Source organism: Protomyctophum parallelum (assembly GCF_964188405.1).
Source record: "Protomyctophum parallelum genome assembly, chromosome: 1".
NCBI classification, from domain to species: domain Eukaryota; kingdom Metazoa; phylum Chordata; class Actinopteri; order Myctophiformes; family Myctophidae; genus Protomyctophum; species Protomyctophum parallelum.
The window spans coordinates 27,367,972-27,389,756 of record NC_139697.1 but is presented as its reverse complement, the minus strand read 5'-3'; the positions used below and the strand labels follow the sequence as shown (position 1 = coordinate 27,389,756).

Sequence of the window (21,785 nt, the reverse complement as noted above, 5' to 3'; positions counted from 1 at the left end):
CGCATTCTCTTGGGAGTGTTTTGCAGCATCTCTACACATGACAGCGTTCCATTTCAATTAAATATATGGGCATTTAGCACATGCTCTTATACAGATTGACAAAGTGCAAGGTCAAAGTAAATGGTATGAATCCTATGGTCAACAAAATGACAGGGTCATGTCCATGTAAGGCCTTTACAGTACAAAGGAATGAATGTAGTGCTTCAAAACTAAATATCAAACCTAGCGTCTGTCTAAATAAACAACATGCTATCCAAATGACATTATTTGCATTTGTGTTCAAGCAAAACACAGAGGAGAGAGTATCAGTATTTCAATCAGAGCAAGAAACTTTGCATCCCTATTTTGGGAGATGTCACAATACGCAAATATTTGGTGGAGAAAAAAAGTTAACATTTGGACAAAAATAGCAGATCTACAATCTTACAGCATGTTGCATTGTGAGCTTGTATTGGCAGTTGGCTATAAGAAGATTTGGTGTAGAGCGGAAAGAGGAGAGGCTGTGACCCTTGGGTGAGGGTTTAAGCAGTTTAACAGATTTATGGATTCATCTTTACACCAATATACCTCTTATCATGTCGAAACGTTGGTCTTATAATAAAAGAAAATGTTTTGCATCGTACGGGCTGTGCGACCGCTCCTTCCTCTTTTCAAATGAGAGGAAACTCTGACAAATTCTGACAAATAGAGTTTCAGATTTACAGCAGTGGTTCCCAAAGTGGGGTCCGGGGACCCCAAGGGGTAACTGAGGGAGTTCCAGGGGGTTCCCAACTAAATGATAGTTTGGAACCAAATGGACCTAACGGGTCCATTTGGTTCCATTTGTACACTCTCAGAGTTCAAATAACATTCATTTTACAATATAAATTTGGGGTCCTAGAGATAGTAATGCCATTAAATGGGGGACCGTAGACTAATGCATGTCAAACTGGGGGTCCTTGAAATTAAACGGGTTGAGAATCATTGCTAGAGTCGTAAAAAACGTCTCTTACGGGGGTCCCTGGCATATCTTTTCAAATGGAGGTCCGCGGACTAATTGGTGTCAATTTGGGGGTCCTTGACATGAAAAAGGAAACCACTGATTTACAGTACAAAGCATGAAGTTCCTATATCTCTCCACCTATACTCTCTTACGATCTTCATAATGTCTGCAAACACAAAGACAAAGAAAAATAGGCTTTTATCACACCAGATTTTTTAAGATCTGTTTTTGTGCCTTTATTGATAAGTTCCAGTGAAGACGGACAGGAAAGAGGGAGAGAGAGAGAAAGGGAGAGACATGCAGCAAAGGAACATGCATGAACGGGACTCGAACACGCGACACGCTTTCAGGCCAGAGCCTATATTATGTGGCATGCGGCTGGACCACTAGGCCAGCGGGCGCCCCATCACACCAGATTTCCGACAGAACAGAGAGAAAAAGCTTGAAATAAGCCCCTTATTCTGTCCCTCTCAAGGTTTACTAACTGAATAAAATGAAGTGAAGGCTATGTGATTATGTCCTGTACATGTATTATGTAATGTAATATTCAGTGTACACTCTATTTCATCAGGTAAGTACTAAGTAGACTCAATGATATTATGATAGAATGCATAACAATTACTATTCCGATCATAGGTTTCTCTCTCCCCACCTATTATATAAAGTAGAATTCTGTATTAAATCTAATCTGACAACAATCTTCTCTTATGGTGGTCCCTGACACCAAATCTTGTCAAATGGGGGGGGGGGGGGTCTGCAGTTTAATACTTATAAATGTGGGCATCCTTGCATGAAAATGTTAATAGCTTGGGCTGTACTAAAACTAATTGGGATCCGAATAGATAAAATGGAATCAAGTAAAATGAATGACTGCAACGTGCTTGTTGGACTGGAAGGTGTCCATGTTATCATTCTTCAGAGTCAGCTGGACATTTGACTGAGATATTTTCTTGGCTTTGCATGCATGCTCCTTGTGAAGGATCACATTGTTCCACCAGTTACTCTCAAGGGAGACAGAGGACATTATCTTTTTTTTTCTCCTTTCATTTATATGATTGCAGTCATGAAAACACAACCAACTAGAAAAAGTGCCCTTCTGGGCACAGGTCTCCACCAGGATTCTTCCTCAGCCTAGTGGGAATATGCGTGCACAGTTTCATTGCAATCGGACGCTGCGTTGAGGAGTTGTGGCGATTTGTACAAAGCTTGATCACATGACTATGGAGATCATGTGTACCGATTTGCGTGAAATTTGGATAAAATCTGAAGGAGTAATAATAGAAAATGTGTTTTACATATGTCGGCATCCTGGTGGCGCTATAAAGAGCAGATGTGAAAAATTCCAAACAAAGGTTTTTCCTTGGCCTCTAGGGAGACTCAGATCCGTGCAGTTAGAGGTAAAAACACTTTTCGGCCAGTTATAGCGCCACCTTGAGGCTGAGTTGAAATTGTTCATGTGGAATTTCGTCCTCGGCCTAGTGGGAATGTGGGTGCACAATTTCACGGAAATCACGCGATGTGTTCATGATTTGCAGCATTTTGTTTGAAACTGAGCACTCCTGTGAACTTTGGAAACCAATCTTAATCAGGATGGAGTGTGAGAAATCTGAAAGACCGGTTTCGTTGAATGGCTCTAGAGAGACTGTGTACCAATTTGCGTGATGTTTGGACAAAATCTGTAGGTGTACTGTGCAAAAACTTGTTTTGCACAAAGCGGCCTCCTGGTGGCGCTATAACAGGCCGTTCTGGAAAGTTTGGGGCAGAGGTTCATCGTTGGCATCCAGGGAGTGTGTGTGCAAAATTTGGCATCGACCGGGTTAACGGTGGCCGAGATTAGCTGCTCACGGACACACGGACGGACACACACACACACACGGACGGACGGAGTGCAAAACATACTCTCCCCCCATGCCTTCGGCCTGGTGGAGACAATTATGTCATATAGCGTCGATGTTGTTATTAGCTGTTGAAGAAACAAAATCAGACCCGTCTGAAGTGAGTGATGCTGTGCTGTGCTGTGCTGTGCTGTGCTGTGCTGTGCTGTGCTGTGCTGTGCTGTGCTGTACTGTACTGTACTGTACTTAAGTTATCAATAAAGTACTTACTGTGAGACATTTTGTCCTGCTTTGAGAGAAACTATGTTCCCCCAGAGAGATGGTCTGGAATCTGATGATGTGTGCCAGTTTTATATCTGCCTGTTACGTAAATATGTTAAATAGGAGGCGTGTTCAAAATCATCTTGGTCAGTATAAACTGAACTCACTGTTAACCTTGCCTTCACTTCAAGCTGAAATGGGTTCAGATCAGTCCTCTCATGAAACGGCTCCCTCTCGTCCCATTCCTCCTTCCATTCCTGCAGGTAACCCAACATTGAACTAATTTGTGAATTCAGCTGGTGTAATATTCGTTAGACAAGCACTAGCTCAGGGGTCGGCAACCCAAGATGTTGAAAGAGCCATTTTCGACCAAAAATAAATTCAAAATCTATTTGGAGCCGCAAAAGAAATTACGCATTATAATGCTGCTTGCCAAGCTTTATTATCTCCCGGGTTGCAACGAAACTAGCAGCAGTGGTTAAGGCTGTACCCTAGCCTTTTTCTTTAGGACTCGAACTTCGGCAGGAATTTTCGAGCGAACATCCGGACCATTTGTTTCTAATTAATAAAAAAAATAACCTTTGAGATATCCGTCTCGATCAGAGTGCAGCGCGTCTCCCCCGCTCTTTATCAATCTCTCTCGTCTCTCCCAACACACACACACACAAAGCTCGTTAATTTGTTCCACCTGTGTACTCTCTCAGAAGCGCATTGAAGTGGGTACAGGGCAAAAGCAGACCCTCCGTTACCGTGACCGTTTTGCTTAACAGTGATCAGAGTTCACTGCTTTTTGGCAATATGCTATGTGATGCTAGACTAGAGAGCATATGCTAATATATTATATATATATATATATATATATATATATATATATATATATACACATACCGTATATCTAGGCGTGCCCCGAGATTTTGAGGCTATGAAAAGTGTGCCCTGGGACAAAAAAGTTTGGGAAACACTGCTGTACTGTACTGTACTGTACTAGCCCTCCTCCCTGGCCTGTGTGTGTGTGTCTGTGTGTTAGGCTGTGCAACAGTGACACTTTGTGGTGAACAAACCCTATAACGCTATTTCCGTTGCTCGTACACAGCCAGGGACACAGGTACAGACCCAGGGACACAGGGACAGAGCCAGGGACACAGCCAGGGACACAGGGACAGACCCAGGGACATAGCCAGGGACACAGCCACACACACAGGAGTGGTTGCACCACTCAAAAATAAATATCAGGCAATGTGCTGTAGTGATCTCAGATCGGTCACTTCTATATCAAGCATATACTTTCCAAAACCTAAAGTGCTGAGCTTCAGCTGAACTTGACTCTGACACCTCTCTTTCTAACCATAACGCCTGTTATGATTAAGATACAATTCTTCGGGTAAGGTTCCATGCAAAGTGTTCTGAATGCAAAATGGTGAGAGGAGATATCATTGAAAAGGTAGTGATCATAATAGCGGCACTAAAAATATATTGCTTAGTTTAAAGATGGTGGAATGAATAATGATAATGGTGAATGTCACGATATAGTTATGGTTTATGACTATGGTGTATACTAGTGCTTGGTGTGGACGGCCCTTACCCCATTCTTGGCGGGAACCCCTTTTGGTGAAGCATTATGTTATACTTTAGCTATTGAAAAATAGCAGATCTACCATCTGCGCTACGAGCTACGAGCTTGTAGAATCGTCCTCAGGTCGAAATGGGTTAAAGGAGAATTCCATGCTAGAAGGCTTTCGTACCTTTATTTGTAGTCCCAACCAAAGAGGTCCAGGTGTTATTTCGTGCAAAAGCGCATTAGAATTGAATTGCACTGAATTGAATGGGGCTATGGAGTGTTGTGCTAATTCGCTTATTTCCATCGCTCAAAATTCTTTTTTACTAACACTTATTAGTACTGTAACTACTTATTTCGATGGAAATAAGTGAATTAGCACAAAAACCCAAAGGGCTTATATTAGGGGAAATAGCCAATAATGCACTTTTGCACAAAATAACACCTGGACCTCTTTGGTAACAACTACAAATAAATGTAAGAAAGCCTTCTAGCATTGAATTCTCCTTTAATGTTAGTTGAGGTTAGTTAGTTTCGGATTGTGAAGAACAGGAGAATGTGTTAATGAGTCTAAAAGCTTCACTCTACGATAATCATTAACTCTCTGTTTTTCAGTTTATGTTTCAGCCGGTGTAGTTGAAATGTCGGCTATACTGTTAAATAATCACATACACTATATTTAAATAAATTAACAACTCTAACAGTCTGTGCTGTAAATATGTTCCATATCCGCATAATACTACAGATAGGTTTCTGTTGTTCGTTAATTAATGCATTATTTGTACACAATTATGTACACTCTCAGAGGCAGCGGGGCTCTACCACCACATAACCATTAGTAATGATCAAAACCACCAGAAATACAGTATACATTTAGCCTATACAGTAGTACAAATTATGTAATTATTTTAACCTGGTGTCCCTGTTTGTGCTACGCAACACTGTAGCACAATGAAGTATAACATAGGGCTGGTTAGGGCTTTAAGCAACTAGTCGACTATTCATCTAGTCGACTAGTAAATCCACTAGTTGACCTTGTTGGTACTAGTTGACTAGTTGATAAAACAAATGGGGGTTTTGTAGGCCTCAAGATCAGCTAGAATGCTATATTATAGTCACCAATGTACACAGTTTTTAAATGTACAAATATTTAAATATATATATATAAAATATATAAAATATTTATTTAGTTAGTTAAAGAACTAGTCGACTAGTCAACTAGTAAAAATCACTAGAAGTGAAAGCCCTAGGTTAAAGTGTTGTTTCAAAGGGTTAACAACTATTATATTAATGTAGGCCTCCATGGTGACCAAACAAGGAAAAGCAAAACAATTACACAATTGATGGACATAACATGGTCCCTCAGTTAAACCATGAATAGAGTTGGTATTTGATACTGACAGAGAATGTTTGTTTATGCGGACCTTAGTCACCATTATTATAATCCCCGCCATAACCACATAGCATGAGAAAACAAGGCTGTTGCTCTGTGTTGCCATGAAGCTAAAAGTGAGGGAGATTTCACAACATAGACTACAATTCAGTCTACTCTCTACACTCGATAGAGACTGAGGACAATCTCCCAGGCAATAAATAGTGTTTTACAATTAAATCCTGTGTCAGACATGCACTAGTCTTGCGTAGGCAGACAACTGTTCCACAATCTCTGAATGCTGTAATAGAGTCTGGAACTTCAGCTCCTGAAATCTGAGTAAGGAAGCTGCCATTTCCGTTCACGAAAATACATTTTAAATGATCTTTACATTATATGTTTTTTATTTCCTTTTCTGCTAAGCAGCAAAGCTATATATGCATAGATGATTTCTATTTATATTAGGATAAATGTGAGCAACTGTAAAGACGAAACGGAAGTGGGGAGGAGGCTCCACTTCCGCTTTATAGTTTACTGCAGCTCTTCCGTTGCTCCAGAATGTATGATGGAAGCATTTGGAAATTGCGAGAGGCAACAGTCTGGTAACGCGAGACGTGTGCACTGACTGTATTCGGGCAACTCCGATGGGGTGTGACTGAGTCGTGTGACGTCGCATACTCAATCAGAGTCAATCAGAACCAGACTAAAGACAGACATGGTCAAGTATGCTTGTGGATGTTTAGGTACAAAGAAAAACAGCACATGCAATGAGGAAGTAAATGGCTTTTTCGTTTATGTACAGATGTTCTATGTAAATACTAAGTTGGATTATGCAATCTTATTGGAGTTCTGGATGATCAAACATATAGGTCATAGACTACAAAATGAAGGTAAAGAAAGAGGTACCGTTTCTCTTTAACCCACATGTCAAGGACCCCCACAATTATCTGTATTTGGCCGCCGACCCCCATCTGAAAATATGTTGTTCCAGGGACCCCCCTTCAAAGAATAGCAGACCTACAAGCTCGTAGACCTACGAGCTTGTAGGTCTGCTATTTTTCAATAGCTAAAGTATAACATAATGCTTAAATAAAACACCAAAAGGGGTTCCCGCCCCAAAATGGGTTAAAGGTTCGTTTTGGGGGAAGAAAAATACTTGCTATGTACAATATATATATATATAACAGATATTATTTTCGACAGGGGCAGCCAGCGATAATGGCAAAGTAGCAGAGGACAGCGTAACGATCCCCGACCAGACTGCGGCGGCTGCAGCGGAAGCAAAGCCTGCAGACGATGCTGCTGCAGCCACCAGCAGCAGCGCCACCACGCCTGCAGAGAGTACACCAGCTGCAGCGGAGAAAGCCCAGCCCGCTGCAGCGGCAGCAACAGAGCCAGCAGCTGACAGCAGCCCCCCTGCTGAGAAGCCAGTGAGCTCTCCAGAGTCTCCGCCTTCAGAACCTCCGCCTCCAGAGCCAGCGCCTGCAGAGCCAGCACCTGCAGTGGCCCCAGAAGGTAGGAAGAGCAGGAAGATATAGGGCTAGATCTTGCGCCAGCCCTTACCCCTTATCCCTAAACTAATTTGCAATTTTTTACTATTTAAAAAAACGTTTAGAATAGTTCAAATAGCTGATCTACAAGCTCACAATGTCTCGATGTAGATTGGCTAGTTGAACTATTTTTAAATGTTTTTCAAAATAGTAAAAAATGGCAAATACGTTTAGGGATCAGGGATAAGGGTGGCGCAAGATGGAGCCCATAGGCTATAAGTGTTTTATCCAAACCTTTTATTTCATTCTCTACTCTCACAGACAAATTTCACAAACGCTGAAAATACTTCTTATAGTATATCTTTTATATACCTGGGTTTTGTTTTGAAAACTGTGGGCTTGTTGAGACAGTTTTGAAGTGAAACTGTATTTTAAAAACACAGAATATCCAGGATGAAATCAATTAAGACCTTGGCCGTAGCAAAGGTTCAAGCCCTAGTGCCCAGTTTCCATGGAAATTACATCTCCTAAATTAAGACTGGACAGTTGACACATAGATTGACTTCGCTGACCATTTGGCCATGTGCGTGCCATGTGTGTGTGTGTATATATTTAAGTAATTATACATTGTCAGTTGAACACCTAGAAAGTAGAAAGTATCAGAGCCGCCAGAGATTCTACTGTTGCAAGAAATGCAAATGCCACTCCTCTCCTTTCCATGCCATACCGGAAGGCAGCATTTAGGAGAATTGCTTTTTTTCCGGAGTCTCCTGAAATTGATCATTGAGCATCTCCACTAGCTAAAGAGTGCGGTGTTGCGCCCCCAAAATAGCTGATCTACAAGCGCAACGCAACGCGTTGTGAGTTTGTAGATCTGCTATTTTTGTCCAAAAATGCCCTCTTACGGGATTTCAGCCCCTGCCCCTCTAACACTCTCTACATGTCCCTGTCTAATGACAATATAGACGTGTCATTTCATTGCAAGGGAAGGTGAACTCATGTATGTATGGCTCCATTGACCAGCGGTAACCCGAGTGGTGCTTCCACCGAACTGCTCCGTGACCCAGTGAACACGGAACAGCCCCGGTTGAATTATGTCCCTTCCCTCTCTCTCCCTAGAGTAGACCCTCCTCCAGGGCCACAGAGGCTGTAACCAGGGCCAGTATCCAACACACCAGTGTTGTTTATGGTTTAGTTTAGTTAGTCTAGTTTAAATATAAGATTTTAGTCGACTAAATCTACAGTTGATTTAGTCGACTAAATGACTGTTTTTACAGCTTGTAGATAGCAGATCTACAAGCTCACAACGCGTCGCACTGCGACGCGTTGTGAGCTTGTAGATCTGCTATTTTCAGCATGCAACCAATTATAAAATGACTTATACTGGATCTCTTGTCCACTAGTCCCTGCATAACATTTTAGTCTAGTTTAATGTTTGTCTTTAGTTCAATGTTTCTTTTGTAAACGCCATTGACAATGAAGGTAACATTTACGTCATAATGTGCCTCATTACGTCATATTGTCTCTTTATTGTTAATGGCGTTTAATGTTTGTGTTGGCACTGTTTGTTTTACATCACTCACCATTACATCACCTAATCAACATGAGTTCAACTTTGCACATCGGGAGCAATTAGGGGTTCAGAGTCTTGCTCAAGGACACTTCGACACTAACTCTGGGGGAGCCCACAGGGTTCGAACTGGGAACTTTGTGGTTCCCATCCGGTCACTCTACCCCTGAGCCACTGCCGTATTGATATTCAGGACCCCGCCCCCCCCAGATACTCAGAGAATGTAACAGTACATTATTCAAGTAAATATATTAACAATGTCGTCAAACAAATAAAAATGTTAGGAAGGGACTAGTGGACAAGAGATCCAGTATAAGTCATTTTACACTTGGTTGCATGCTGAAAATAGCAGATCTACAAGCTCAAAACGCGTCGCCTAAAACTAGACTAACACTAAAACATTCCAGGTGACTAAAATGTGACTGAAACTAAATGAAATTTATCTATTGAGGAGACTATGACTAAAACTAAAATCTAAAATTTGCTGCCAAAAACAACACTGCATCACTGTCCACTGTGTCCAGTGTCCACCATTGCACACCTGGGATAGACACACGTACGCTTGTGTTCGCAGGTCACTTCATTTGCTACACAGTGACATCATGGTGGCCAATGATAAAGCTTTTCAACGAAATGGCTTCCCTTAAAGGGATTGTGACATTAAAAAAAAGGTTTTGGAATTGTTTTTTTTTAGGTTTTCTAATCTCAATTGCACCCAAAAAACATGAACTTTTAACATTCAGTAGATTTTCTGTGATCTGGGGTTTTCTGGTTCAAACAGGTGCTCTGATTTGCCAGCAGTAAGTGACATCACTTACTGCAAATCCCATATATGTCAATGGGATTTGCCAGCAGATGTCACTGTTTCACTGTGTTGCCTGTTTTCATTGTAGCTCAAAAGTAGCTCCAAACCACAAAGAAAACTTCAGACCACAGAAAATCCACCTGGTGTAATTGAGGTCATAAAACCTCAAATTAAAAATAAAAATAAATGAAAATGAATGTCATAAAACCTTTAACAGTATAGCAACATGCTTGGCTGGGTTACGTTTGTTAATTAACAGGGAAGCCTCAAAGTCTTCCCCCGAGGAGTCTCTCCTGGAAACATGTGCGACTATTTACAGTCATGTAGTAGCTTGGTTTTGATCCCCAGCTCCAGTGTCCATGAGTAAGACACTGCAAGACACACAGTCACTGCTCCTGATAAGCATTGCTGCTTTGCATAGCATAGTTACCACTGCCATTGGTGTGTGTGTGGGTGAATGTAACACACTTTGTAAAGCATTTTGGATATCGTCGCTGATAGTGATATAGACGGGTACAGGCTTTAGCTTCGACATACTATTGGTCCGACTGTCAATAGAACGACAACCTACCTCAAATCAAAATTTAATGTAGAGTCCACAAGAACGGGGTGCCTATGTGTCTGTATACAGTGGTACACGACGGACCACGCACTGTTTCCATCCACTCAGGCTATATACTAAATTTATACAGGGAAATGCTTAACAAAAGGATGATGGATGCCGTCATATAACACTGCTATCAAATCAGCAATGCAAATGACTATAGCAGGCCATTGAATCGGGAAGTTGACCCATTTTCCTGTTTGTCTAATGCAAAGTATAGCTTTGTGGGTCATATTAGCTCAGCGAGGACGGCACAGACTCAAACCTAGAAACACTGTGATGACTCACTGTCACTCCTTTTGTCACTCTGGGCTTGAATCAAACTCGTAAACTGGTCCAGGGACGTGCACACACAGACATCAAAGGGGTCTTCAGCCCCCTGCCCTTTTACCCGTCTATAAAACAACCGCCCTCTCCCAGACCATGAATGCAGGATTTACTATGGTGAAAGAAATGCAAATGCCACTCCATGCCACTTTCCATGCCATGCCGGAAGGCAGCATTCATGAGAATAGGTTTCTTTCTCCCCCCCCCCCCCCCCCCCCCCCCCAAGTCTCCTGAACTTCAACGCAGCATTTTGTGGTGAACAAATTTGTTTAGCAATCCATGTCGTTACACCTGCATCTCCACTAGCTAAAGAGTGCTGGGTTGCGCACTGAAAATAGCCGATCTACAAGCTCACAACGCGTCACAGCGAGGCGTGTAATGAGCTTGTAGATCTGCTATTTTCACTATTTTGTGACCAAAATCACAGGATTTCAGCCCCTGCCTCTCTAACACTCTCTGCATGTCCCTGAACTGGTCTTTTCCTTATTGGTAAAGATCATCAATTTGCCAGTTTGATTCAAGGGAAGGTCTGTTGCCTGGGAAGTGTCTCTCTTGCCTGCGCTTTGTTTGTCAGTGTGTAGTGTGTTAATGCGATGCGGTGTGATGCAATCTGAGCCCAGAGAGAAACAGGAGTCTGCCAACACACACTGGGCTCTCTCTACGTCAGCCCTGGCTGGCTAACCTCCCTGACTACGTTTCACAGCCAATGAGGAAACAAGGATAAAGTCTCTGTGTTAAGTGCAGTGAGCACACCGAGCATCATCACAGCTCACCCAGTGTTGCGTTGAAGATGGCCGATCTACAAGCTCACAACGTGTTGACAACTAAGGGGCTATTTTCAGCATGCCACACTGGTGTGCTGTGCAATGAATTCAATTATGGTACTCGTCTTTGGTATGACCCAGCCGGGGATCGAACCCCTGACCTCCCAGTTTCAGGGTGGACACACTAACCACAAGGCCACTGTCAGGTGACAAAGTGGCGCTGTTGAGCATCACACTGTGCACAGGTGCATGATGGGAAGCTGAGTTTTTTAGTGTTGGTGTAACAACAGCACAGAGCACAGTGCAGCACAGACTACGGTGTAGCACATGCACACTTGCACAGGTGCATGATGAGAGGCAGTACAGTACAGTACAGTACAGTACAGTACAGTACAGTACAGTACAGTACAGTACAGTACAGTACAGTACAGTACAGTACAGTACAGTACAGTACAGTACAGTACAGTACAGTACAGTACAGACTACATAGTCCAACAGCCAATATTATGACAACCAATAGTCAGACAAGAGACAACCAATAGTCTCACAGCCAATAGTCCGACAGCCAATAGTCCGACAGCCAATAGTATGACAACCAATAGTCAGACAACCAATAGTCACACAACCAAGTGTAAAAACAGTAAAATGGGGTGCATACTTAGTTTAGACTAGTCATTGGTTAGACATAAGGGTTGGGAGAGGGTTAAGGTTAGGTTTAGGTGTGCTGCCCGGTGGGAGGTTAAGGTGAGGGTGAGGGTTTGAGATAGGTTGTAGTTGTAGGACTAATGACTGGTCTAACCAATGACTAGTCTAAACCAAAAAACTGTCTAAACTAAGTACTGCACCCGGCAAAATACATAGTCGACTAAATCAACTGTAGATTTAGTCAACTACAATCTTATGGTATTTAGTAGACTAACATTCCAATTTACTCAAATGTGACTAAAACTGGCCCAGGCCGTAGCGTAACGGTCTGGGCACCGGACTGGTAATCCAGTCGCAGTGTGCCGCGGGTTCGACTCCCGGACCCGACACGGCCTTTACTGCATGTCATCCCCCCCATCTCTCTCCCGTTTCCTGTCAGCCTACTGTCTGTCCCTTCAAAAATCAATAAAAGGCGTAAGCCGCAAAAAAATATCTTAAAAAATAAAATAAAAAAGTGACTAAAACTAAATGTGCTGCCAAAAAACCCAACACAAGTCAGTTGGAGTTAGGCCTGGTACAGACAGACAGACACAGGTTTCTGCAATTTATAGATAATAAAACAAAGCGTTTAAAATACAGGCTTATTAATTCAATAGCGACGGGACTGGTACAGTACATGCTCATATACAGTACAGTAGTATATAGTAACATGCTACTATTCATGCTCACAACTCGCTTTCTGCCTTTCTTTCTCCTTTCAAACGGTCTTGAAGCCCCAGCAGCCCCGACAGAGCCCTAAGGCAGAAGAGACAGCAGGTATAAGCAGAGAGATGCAGTTACAACAACATTACATAACATCATTCTCCACTGTACATTACATATTCATGTCCATAATCTAACCCCACTACTGTATCCCTCTATGCTTTGCAGCTCCCGCCCCATGAGTCAAATGGAACTATAGTGCTGGTGGCTCAACAGATGAATTCTGCGAGTGTCCCATGTTGTCTTTCTGTGTGTAAATGTACTGTAATTGTGTGAGAGAGAGAGAGAGCGCGATGATATGCCTGATTTATTCTCCGTCGCACATTGGTGGTGGTGCGCGCCACAAATAGACGATCTACAAGCTCACGCCGTGTCGCCTCGTGAGCTTTAGTACGTAGAGCTGTTTCCGGGACTGAGACGTGACGAAGTGTAAACCAGGCAGTGGTGGAAAAAGTACTCAATTGTTTTACTTAAGTAAAAGTACCAATACTGCAATGTATAGCTAGTAAAAGTACGGAATTTAAAATTTACTTGAGTAAAAGTACAACAGTATCGGCATCAAAATGTACTTAAAGTACTAAAAGTAAAAGTACTCATTGTGCAGAATGTGCCATTTCACAAGTTCAAAATGTGTACAAAATCGATTGAAAATAGCGGATCTACAAGCTCACAATGCGTTGCATTGTGACACATTGTGAGGTTGTAGATCTGCTATTTTCAAATGGCCGAAATGTACTGTATAGGGTTGAAGTGGTTAATGTATGTTTTCTAAAATCTCCAAAGTAACTATAGTAACTAAAGTTTTCAAATAATTGTAGTGGAGTAAAAGTAAACATTTTGGCTCCAAGATGTAGTGGAGTAGAAGTAAAAATACTGGAAATACTCAAGTAAAGTGCAAATACCTCAAAAGTGTACAGTACTTAAGTAAAAGTACTTAGTTCCTTTCCACCACTGAAAGCAGGCGATAGAGAGACAGACAGAGAGAGATGAAGAGAGAAAGACAATGCCATGTTGCCAAGATGCAGACCCTGTGATCACTATTATGTCCAATCAGGGTCCCTCAGTCATCACTGTGCCTTCTGTCCCTTCCTATGCTGTCGTATGGTTGACCAGTGGCGTGCACAGATAGACACTAGGGGTGCTAGAGCACCCCCTGCCCTTTTGCAATGTGCCCCTTTGATTTTCTTTTGTACTGTGTACACTGTATAGTACGTGGACCATGGTGACATTGATCAATTCTTGATAAAAAACAATATTCTTCTAATATATTATTTAGGCCCCAAAATCTATTAATCTCACAATATTAAGGCAACCCGCCGGTTCCAGGCGCTGCACAAGGTGCCCTTTTTTTCACTTGGAGCAATGAGCACCTGCCCCTCTAAAGGTCTGTGCACGCCTCTGTGGTTGACATTTTGTGCTTGCTATTTGCTAACTGTATAGAGATGCTTTATTGTTCTTAGCATGTGTATTTATCTAAAAGGAGATATACTCAGTTGAGAAGTCGAATGTTACCGAAATATAAATCTACCCCTTTTATCATTGTATAAAGTTAATACTTTGCACATTTTTGTGAAGTATTCTGTATTTCCCCCGTGATACAATCCATAAACAAAAGAAAATCCATATTGTTTTTTTCATGAATTTCAATGTCTGTTTGTTGACACAGATGATGTTGAATGATTCAGATCGGTAATATCAATTTCAGATGAACATCCATGAGATGTGAGAAAAAAAACTATTGTTTTATTTTTTACCTTTCAATTATTAGTTGCTGCTGCTGTGTCATTTTGTCTCTGTCTAGCAAAGCAAGAAATCTTGTCAAAGATGTAATCATAAAAATGCAAAGAAAGCACAAAAATCATGTCCAGAAAATCCTTTTACTTTATTGTGTACTGTATGTACAGTAACATCACTTTAGAGCTGGTGCAGTAGATGCAACTCTCTAGTATCAAGGAGTTTGGGCTGGTTAGTTTTACATGTGGTTTGTTGTTCCCAGAAGGAATATGAAGTTCATATATATATGCTGGCATATCTGGTCATTATTGACCATTTTCACAATGTCTGGTGGGGTTTCCCAACTCCCATCTCCGGTGTCTCACTGTCTATATTTTGGGCATTAAGGGCCTTTTTAAACGGGAAGCGAGGAACTCACACGTTGTTGCCTGGATCAACAACAGGTCTCCTCCAGGTCTGCTCAAGAGGGGCGTGACAACGCAAGCGTAATCTTTTTTTATATAAGCTAAACAGTATCCAGGTCTGGTGAGTCAGGCATGTGCAAGAAACGAGCACGCAGGAATTCACGCGCTCACGTAAAAGCGATTGCGTTGTTGCACCGCGACTTCACGCAAAAACGCAGGTCTCATTGAAAATGAACTATAGGCGCGTTATATCGCATCCCATTTGAAAGGCCCTTTAGTCATTACAGGCAAACATTTTCAATTTATTGTAAATAAAAAATGCTTTAAGATGATAAAATAGAATAGCAGATATACAAGCTTCATGTGTTGAGTTAGTACCGTTATGTGGTTAATTTATTCAATGGTCTGGCTCGTGCTGTGTACAGTACTGCCACCGCATCAAGCTTATTTCTACAAGCACTGCAGGGTGGTGATAAGATAAGCAATATCAGGAAATCTTAGTCACTGTTTGGGAGACTTTTCTTCTGTCTAAATTCCTTGGAATGGAATGAGAATGTATGGTTGGCTCCACTAACTAGCCACTGTTTAGCCAATAAAACCAGTTTGTTTCCAGCAAGCAGAGTTTGGTCATTGTGTGTGTAAAGCAGGAAATTGTAGAACGTTTCTGTGGCAGAAGAACCATAAGGTCACTTAATAAAGGTTGTACTACAACTTGTGCATGCCTGGACCAGCTAGTCAGGAATCAGATAATGGGCCGAGTACCGCAACCGCTTCTATTTCAACAAGGCCACCCTAGTGAGCGAGACAGAGAGAGAGAGAGAGAGAGAGAGACCGGCAGAGATATTAGAATAAACCAACAAGTGTGTAGATATGAACCCATAGACAAAGATTACAATGTTAGGTTCTAAAGGTGTGTTCACATGATCAAAGGAGAAGATGAGAGGGAGTGGGGGCTTTTTCCTTGCCTTTATCGACGATAACCCACAGTGACGACCTTCACTCAGTGAGTTATGAATACTGAAGGCAGTGGTAATGGTGTGTTTTATTACAATTTATACTTACTCTGGGGAGAGCAGCGACCTGATAGGCTGCTCTGGCAGGGAAGTTACTGCTGAAAACTAGAAGAAAAACACAAAGACATTAGAAAAACATCTGAAAGTTCCTCATGGCCCCCTGAAAACTATTGATGAAGTCCAAATAATAACAATAGTAGTAATTCCTCCAAGTTACGGGGGGAAAAAATAAAAATAAAAAATAAATACAATTCACTTTATTCATCCGATATAAAGACAATGTAAGCATTTAGCAGACGCTCTTAATCCAGAGCGATTTACATTAAACAATGACAAAAAAGCATGGCAATACATCACATACATAAAAGTAGTTATCATGAATCATGCGTAAGCTAAGAACGTAAAAACAGCGGAATATCTATATAATGGAATTGCATGTATACTTTATAGTGCTATGTCTACATAAAAGAAATACAGCAAACTACTTCTTATTACTAAACGTATGATGTATTTCTTTTGAAGAACGGGAAAGCTGAGTACTTCCCTTTTTATAGGAAGAGGTGTAAATAGTTAGGTGTCGTGTCATTTGGGACACTACGACGTGTAGACTGGGCGAGCCGACGGGTCAAGTCGGCGACCGTATGATTTCCAGACGGCCTCTATAGTCTCTACCCACTCTGCTACGGACGCCATGCATTCCCGATCTCCACACTGACCTTGCCAGTGAAAACCCATTCGAATTTGAGCCATCCTGTGTTCCATCCTGGCCCCGCAGGGTCATGGAAAGTTCCCCTGCTTTACACAGAGGGGTTATGGAGTGGTTGGGTGGGGAGTAGTTAGAAGCCAGGCACAGGCAGGCAGAGAGGGGTTGGCGGCTATGGAGGGTTGGGTTTCACCGCTGTGCCTGGACGGACGCTGGTATCTACTTACAACTCACTGGGCACCGCGGCTTCCATTACACCCGTTGCATTGTGAACGAAGAGGAAATGCCCTGGCCAAGACATGGTGGCCTGTGTTTATTCAAGAGTAGATGACTGCACTGCACTTGGGACTTGTCTTTCACGATGCAGAGGATGATGATGTGATTAAACAAAGGGAGACCTGCAGGTGAAGCCTGTGACTTATATATCGGCGTATATAATATATACAATGGTGGTGGCGTTGGGTGAAAATAACAGATTTTCAGACATCGATGAGCTACACTGTCACGCAATGAAGTATAATTCAACCATCATGTACGTTGTGAGATTTTTCAGTAGAAGACACTTTTAAAAAGGAACCGTGGAAAATTTCCCCCTCTAGACCAGTGATTCTCAACCTTTAGTTTCAAGGACCCCCAGTTTGATATGCATATGGCCAACGGTGCACGGGACCCCCATTTCATGATCTTTATTTCTGGGACGCCAATCTACACTGTGAAGTCTGCCGCGTTCCGTTCACTCAATAGGTTACAGCCCTGTAAGTGTCCATTTGGTTCCTGCCTACTAGGTATCAATCATTTAGCTGGGGGACCCCCTGGAACCCCTCCATGGGCCCCTAGCTGGGGACCCCCTGGAACCCCTCCATGGGCCCCTAGCTGGGGACCCCCTGGAACCCCTCCATGGGCCCCTAGCTGGGGACACCCTGGAACCCCTCCATGGGCCCCTGGGTGTCCCCAGACCCCACATTGCAAACCACTGATCTAGTGGTTCCCAAAGTGGGGTCCGGGGACCCCCAGGGGTCCTTGAGGGAGTTCCAGGGGGTCCCTCAAATAAATGGTTGTTTGGAACCAAATGGACCCTTATGGGTCTGTAACTCTGAGATGTTACATTAACATTGATTTTACAATACATGGATTTTTATCCATGCCACCTTGTGGTATGGGCAAAATGGGTCTAAAATGGGTGTTTGTAAAGTGAGACTTGCAGACTGTTAGCGAAGGTACCATTACATTGTGGAAGCCAGGCATGTGCCTAGTAGCTAGTGTCTGAAGTTGTATGGTGTGCTGTAGTATTGTCCGGACAAAGGGCGCCCTCATGTGGTACCTTTTGGAGCTGTTTTTTATATTATCTTTCTAGGGAAATACTGTACCAGCAATCCAGCATCCATTCCATCCGGAAACAGAACTAGAGCTGCAACAACCAATTATTTTCTTAGCAATTAGGCTATTGACATTTGTTGCCAATCAAATGGCGGATTTTACATTTTGTGATGCCCACCCACCCACATGCTATTTTTGTTTTCATAATCTAATAAATCAATTAGTTTGATTAACTGTAACACACCAAAAACAGAACCGTGTCATTATCTGGGGTGGGTAGGTGGGTGGGGGAGGTGTGCAAGATGGCCTCAGAGGGACCATGAGACCCATTTAGACCTGAGGTCGATTCTACAAGTTTTCTGAAAAACATTCATAAAAAAGTTTCTATGTCAGTGGTTCTCAAATTATTTCATGTCAAGGACCCCAAAAAATATATGTAATTGGCTGCCGACCCCCAACTGAAAATAGGTCTGTTGATCCCAGAAGCAAAGATTTGAGTTAAAATCGTTCGCTCTGAAAGAATATATATATTCAAAGATTTGCGCCACATTTTCACGATTTTTCTAAAATAGCAGACCTACAAGCTCATAGCGCGGCACCGAGTGCCGCGCTACGAGCTTGTAGATCTGCTATTTTCCAATAGCTAAAGTATAACAGGACGGGAACATGATGTCCCGTCCTGAATGGTTTAATAAACATCTACAGGTTGACTTACATGTCTTATAGGTCTCATTGACGCTGTTGAAGTCATTCATGTCCGCCAGCAGCACCGTGGTCTTCACCACTGAAACAGACATGCAAGTGTGCGTGTGTGTGTGTGTGTGTGTGTGTGTGTGTGTGTAGGATGGGTACAGTTAAACAAAAGTACAGGTCAATGCAAAAGAAAAGACAATAAAACCAGAACAAGCACTAAGACTTGTTTCATTCATCAGAGCATTTAAAGACATACAATTTAAAATATACACTTCTATGCAAAAGAAACGTGTGTGTGTGTGTGTGTGTGTGTGTGTGTGTGGTTAGGACATGACAATCAAAGCACCGGACATGAATAGTGCTGAGCAATATGGACAAAATAAAATCACACCCGTGTGAAGTGAGGGGCGCACTTATCGATTTGCTCGTCCACATATTATGACGTAAATTCTCCATTAATTGTCAATTGGAATTTAATTTTGTGTAGGACAAAAATCTACATTCATAGCTGAATATAGGAGGGACTACTAGTGCCCCTCAAAAATACCACAATATTTTTGACCAAATAATCGTTACATTTTTCCTGAAACAACTAAAATAGCTGCCATATCACAATTTATGATATTACGATATCCAAAATCACACTGATAACACAATTTCTGTGTTAGCCGATATCGAATACCGATACCAGAGAATAATATATATACTAATTAAAAAATATATTTTGAAGTCCACCGACCGGGAATAGTATTTAGCTATATATCTCGTGTTGTCCTCACTCAAATGTGCACTTGCAGTTTGGGCAACTCGAAAGCAAACTCCACATGCCCCAACATTTCATTTACCTGCCATAGTGTCAACCCCTTACCCGTGTCGATATGACCCGATATGACCAAATAAGGGCCGATCCGGTACCGATACAGTATCGGGACATCCCTAGAAATAAGACATGAAATGATAATTAGATCTCACCGTTGTTATAGTCGCAGCCTGCCGCCTTCAGGATCTCTCCCATGTTGATGAGTGCCTTAAAAAGAGAGATAGGAGTTAACTAGACCTGAGGACGTTTCTACAAATGCTTTCTAAATCCTGACAGTTTCCGGGAAAAAAACCTATGTTTCCGTATCAGTGGTTCTCAAACTATTTCATGTCACGGACCCCAAAAATTATATGTAATTGGCCACCTACTCTCATCTGAAAATATGTTGTTCCAGGGACCTCCCAGGAAGCAAAGATTAGAAACGTTCTCTGTGAAAGCATATATTCAAAGATTTGCGCCACCCACATTGTCACGATTCTTCTAAAATAGCAAATCTACAAGCGAAAATGTGGCGCAAATCTTTGAATATACTGTATATTCTTTTAGAGCGAACGTTTTGAACTCAAATCTTTGCTTCTGGGGGGTCCGTGGAACAACATATTTTGAGATGGGGGTCCGGGGACGGTCTTACCTGTTTGGCCTGAGCCTGCACCCCTCCAGCAACCAGCTGACCAGAGGCAGTGTCCAGTCCCAGCTGACCTGAGATGTACATGGTTCTGTCCACCACCACCGCCTGGCTGGACACACGGACAGACGCACGCGCGCACACACACACACACACACACACACACACACACACACACACACACACACACACACACACACACACACACACACACACTCTTCAGTGTATATAGGTGGCAGCTATAGCCCAAGAGACAAAATTTGGCATTATCCTATTTATATTATATGAAGAGAGCAACAAAATTGCTCACATAAACATATTAAAATGTATATTCAAGCCACTCGTTAAAACAGTTTCTGTCTAGAAGTTTTTATTAACATGTTGCAGAATTACAGTACATTTCAAGCACACCTCAATACAAAAAACTGTTAACTGTGAGTGGACGACCCAATAAAGCATTACACTTGTTTACTTGTTCAATTCATCATAACAGGGGTGGGTAAATCGTAAACAACCACCACCACCATCCATTCCATCCCTGTTGGGGAATGTGAGCTGAGCTTTATCACCACCTCCATTCACGGCCATGGCAGCTGATTGGCTGAACAAGTAACACCCCCCATTAAGTGTGCTCTAGTAACCAAACCAAAGCATAATTATGTTTATGTGCCAAGAATTAATTAACGAAGGAAAACATTGTGTTAGATAATAGTAAAGCTAGGCTAATATTAGTTTACATTTTAATTAGGCACATTTCTAAATGAGCATTCATGTCTTGTCTCGTCTTCTCTGAGCTAAATCTAGGAAAAACATTCAATAGAAAATATTAAATCCCTACCTGTAAACTCCCTGTCTGATCGGTGCTTTTGGTGTGTATGGAATTTGCCGACGAATTGCTGCCATTGTGCCCGTTTGTTGTTAGAACTTAGAAACACGTTTTCTAAGCTCCGCAAGTCTGCAGGAAACCTTACCTTTGACACTGAAAGGCTATTTCAACAGACTTTTATCATGCCTGTACTTTGACCCGCACGACCAAATTGGTCACCAACCAGTCTATTTCTATTCATTCATTCAGAGCGAGCACAACGAATTTGCACACATATTAATCCGTTTTGGAAAAAAAGTATAATTAACATTCTTCTCACCTGTATGGTCCAATAGCAGCCGGGGCTGAAGTAGTATGGACTATCTTTCTAGCGATAGTAGACATGATGATGTTTGTTTCCAACTTTCAGTCACCAAAGTGGTCGTGAATGAAAAGGACAACTGGACAAGATTCCTTGAATCATTGGGCAGCCTTCAACTTCAAGTCCTTACCGTAGTGTCTTTCAATAAGCGCATGGTCATTTCTCCTAATACCGTAGTGTATTTCATTAAGCGCATGGTCATTTCTGCGTAGCGACCAGGGGGGCAGTCAGCCAGATATTTCGTGAAGCCTCATTTGAAATCGGTAGTTCATATAATGGCCTGTTGTGGCGCTGGACTGGACCCAAAAAGCCCCATA

General features: G+C 42.2%; 2 protein-coding genes across 7 annotated transcripts in view; one reads left to right on the top strand and one right to left on the bottom strand.

Annotated features, from left to right (window-relative positions):
- The window catches only part of LOC310865165 (uncharacterized protein), a 468,188-nt gene that overhangs the window by 13,256 nt on the left and 433,147 nt on the right, over positions 1–21,785 (top strand). For 4 of the 5 annotated variants that reach the window (XM_083774186.1, XM_083774183.1, XM_083774184.1 and 1 more), the window contains exons 3-5: positions 7,209–7,520; positions 12,984–13,026; positions 13,141–15,195. In XM_083774186.1, the coding sequence (XP_083630312.1) occupies positions 7,209–7,520; positions 12,984–13,009 (338 nt within the window). In that variant the 3' untranslated portion in view covers positions 13,010–13,026; positions 13,141–15,195. Of the gene's footprint in view, positions 1–7,208; positions 7,521–12,983; positions 13,027–13,140; positions 15,196–21,785 lie in introns of those variants that run through there. The other variant, XR_014569804.1, reaches the window with a different exon arrangement.
- Positions 15,265–21,614, bottom strand: rida (reactive intermediate imine deaminase A). 2 transcript variants are annotated; one of them, XR_014569805.1, is made up of 7 exons: positions 21,427–21,614; positions 20,288–20,393; positions 19,809–19,863; positions 18,859–18,927; positions 16,173–16,228; positions 15,404–15,902; positions 15,265–15,345 (listed from the first exon to the last, which is right to left on the bottom strand). XR_014569805.1 is itself a non-coding variant. In XM_083774220.1 (6 exons), exons 1-6 carry the CDS (start codon positions 21,489–21,491, stop codon positions 15,846–15,848), a joined length of 408 nt encoding a protein of 135 aa, XP_083630346.1. In that variant the 5' UTR covers positions 21,492–21,614; the 3' UTR covers positions 15,321–15,845. The 2 variants fall into 2 exon arrangements, 1 of the variants encoding a protein (XP_083630346.1); XM_083774220.1 differs by having other exon boundaries at positions 15,321–15,902.

What these genes read in the sequence shown, in the direction of transcription:
- rida (XM_083774220.1), bottom strand. Translation starts at nt 21,491, where the DNA reads ATGTCTACTATCGCTAGAAAGATAGTCCATACTACTTCAGCCCCGGCT. An exon ending in GCTGCTATTGGACCATACAG is followed by an intron (nt 20,394 to 21,426) that starts GTGAGAAGAATG and finishes CCGTGTGTCCAG; the next exon opens with CCAGGCGGTGGTGGTGGACA. An exon ending in CAATGAGACCTATAAGACAT is followed by an intron (nt 16,229 to 18,858) that starts GTAAGTCAACCT and finishes TTTTTCTTCTAG; the next exon opens with TTTTCAGCAGTAACTTCCCT.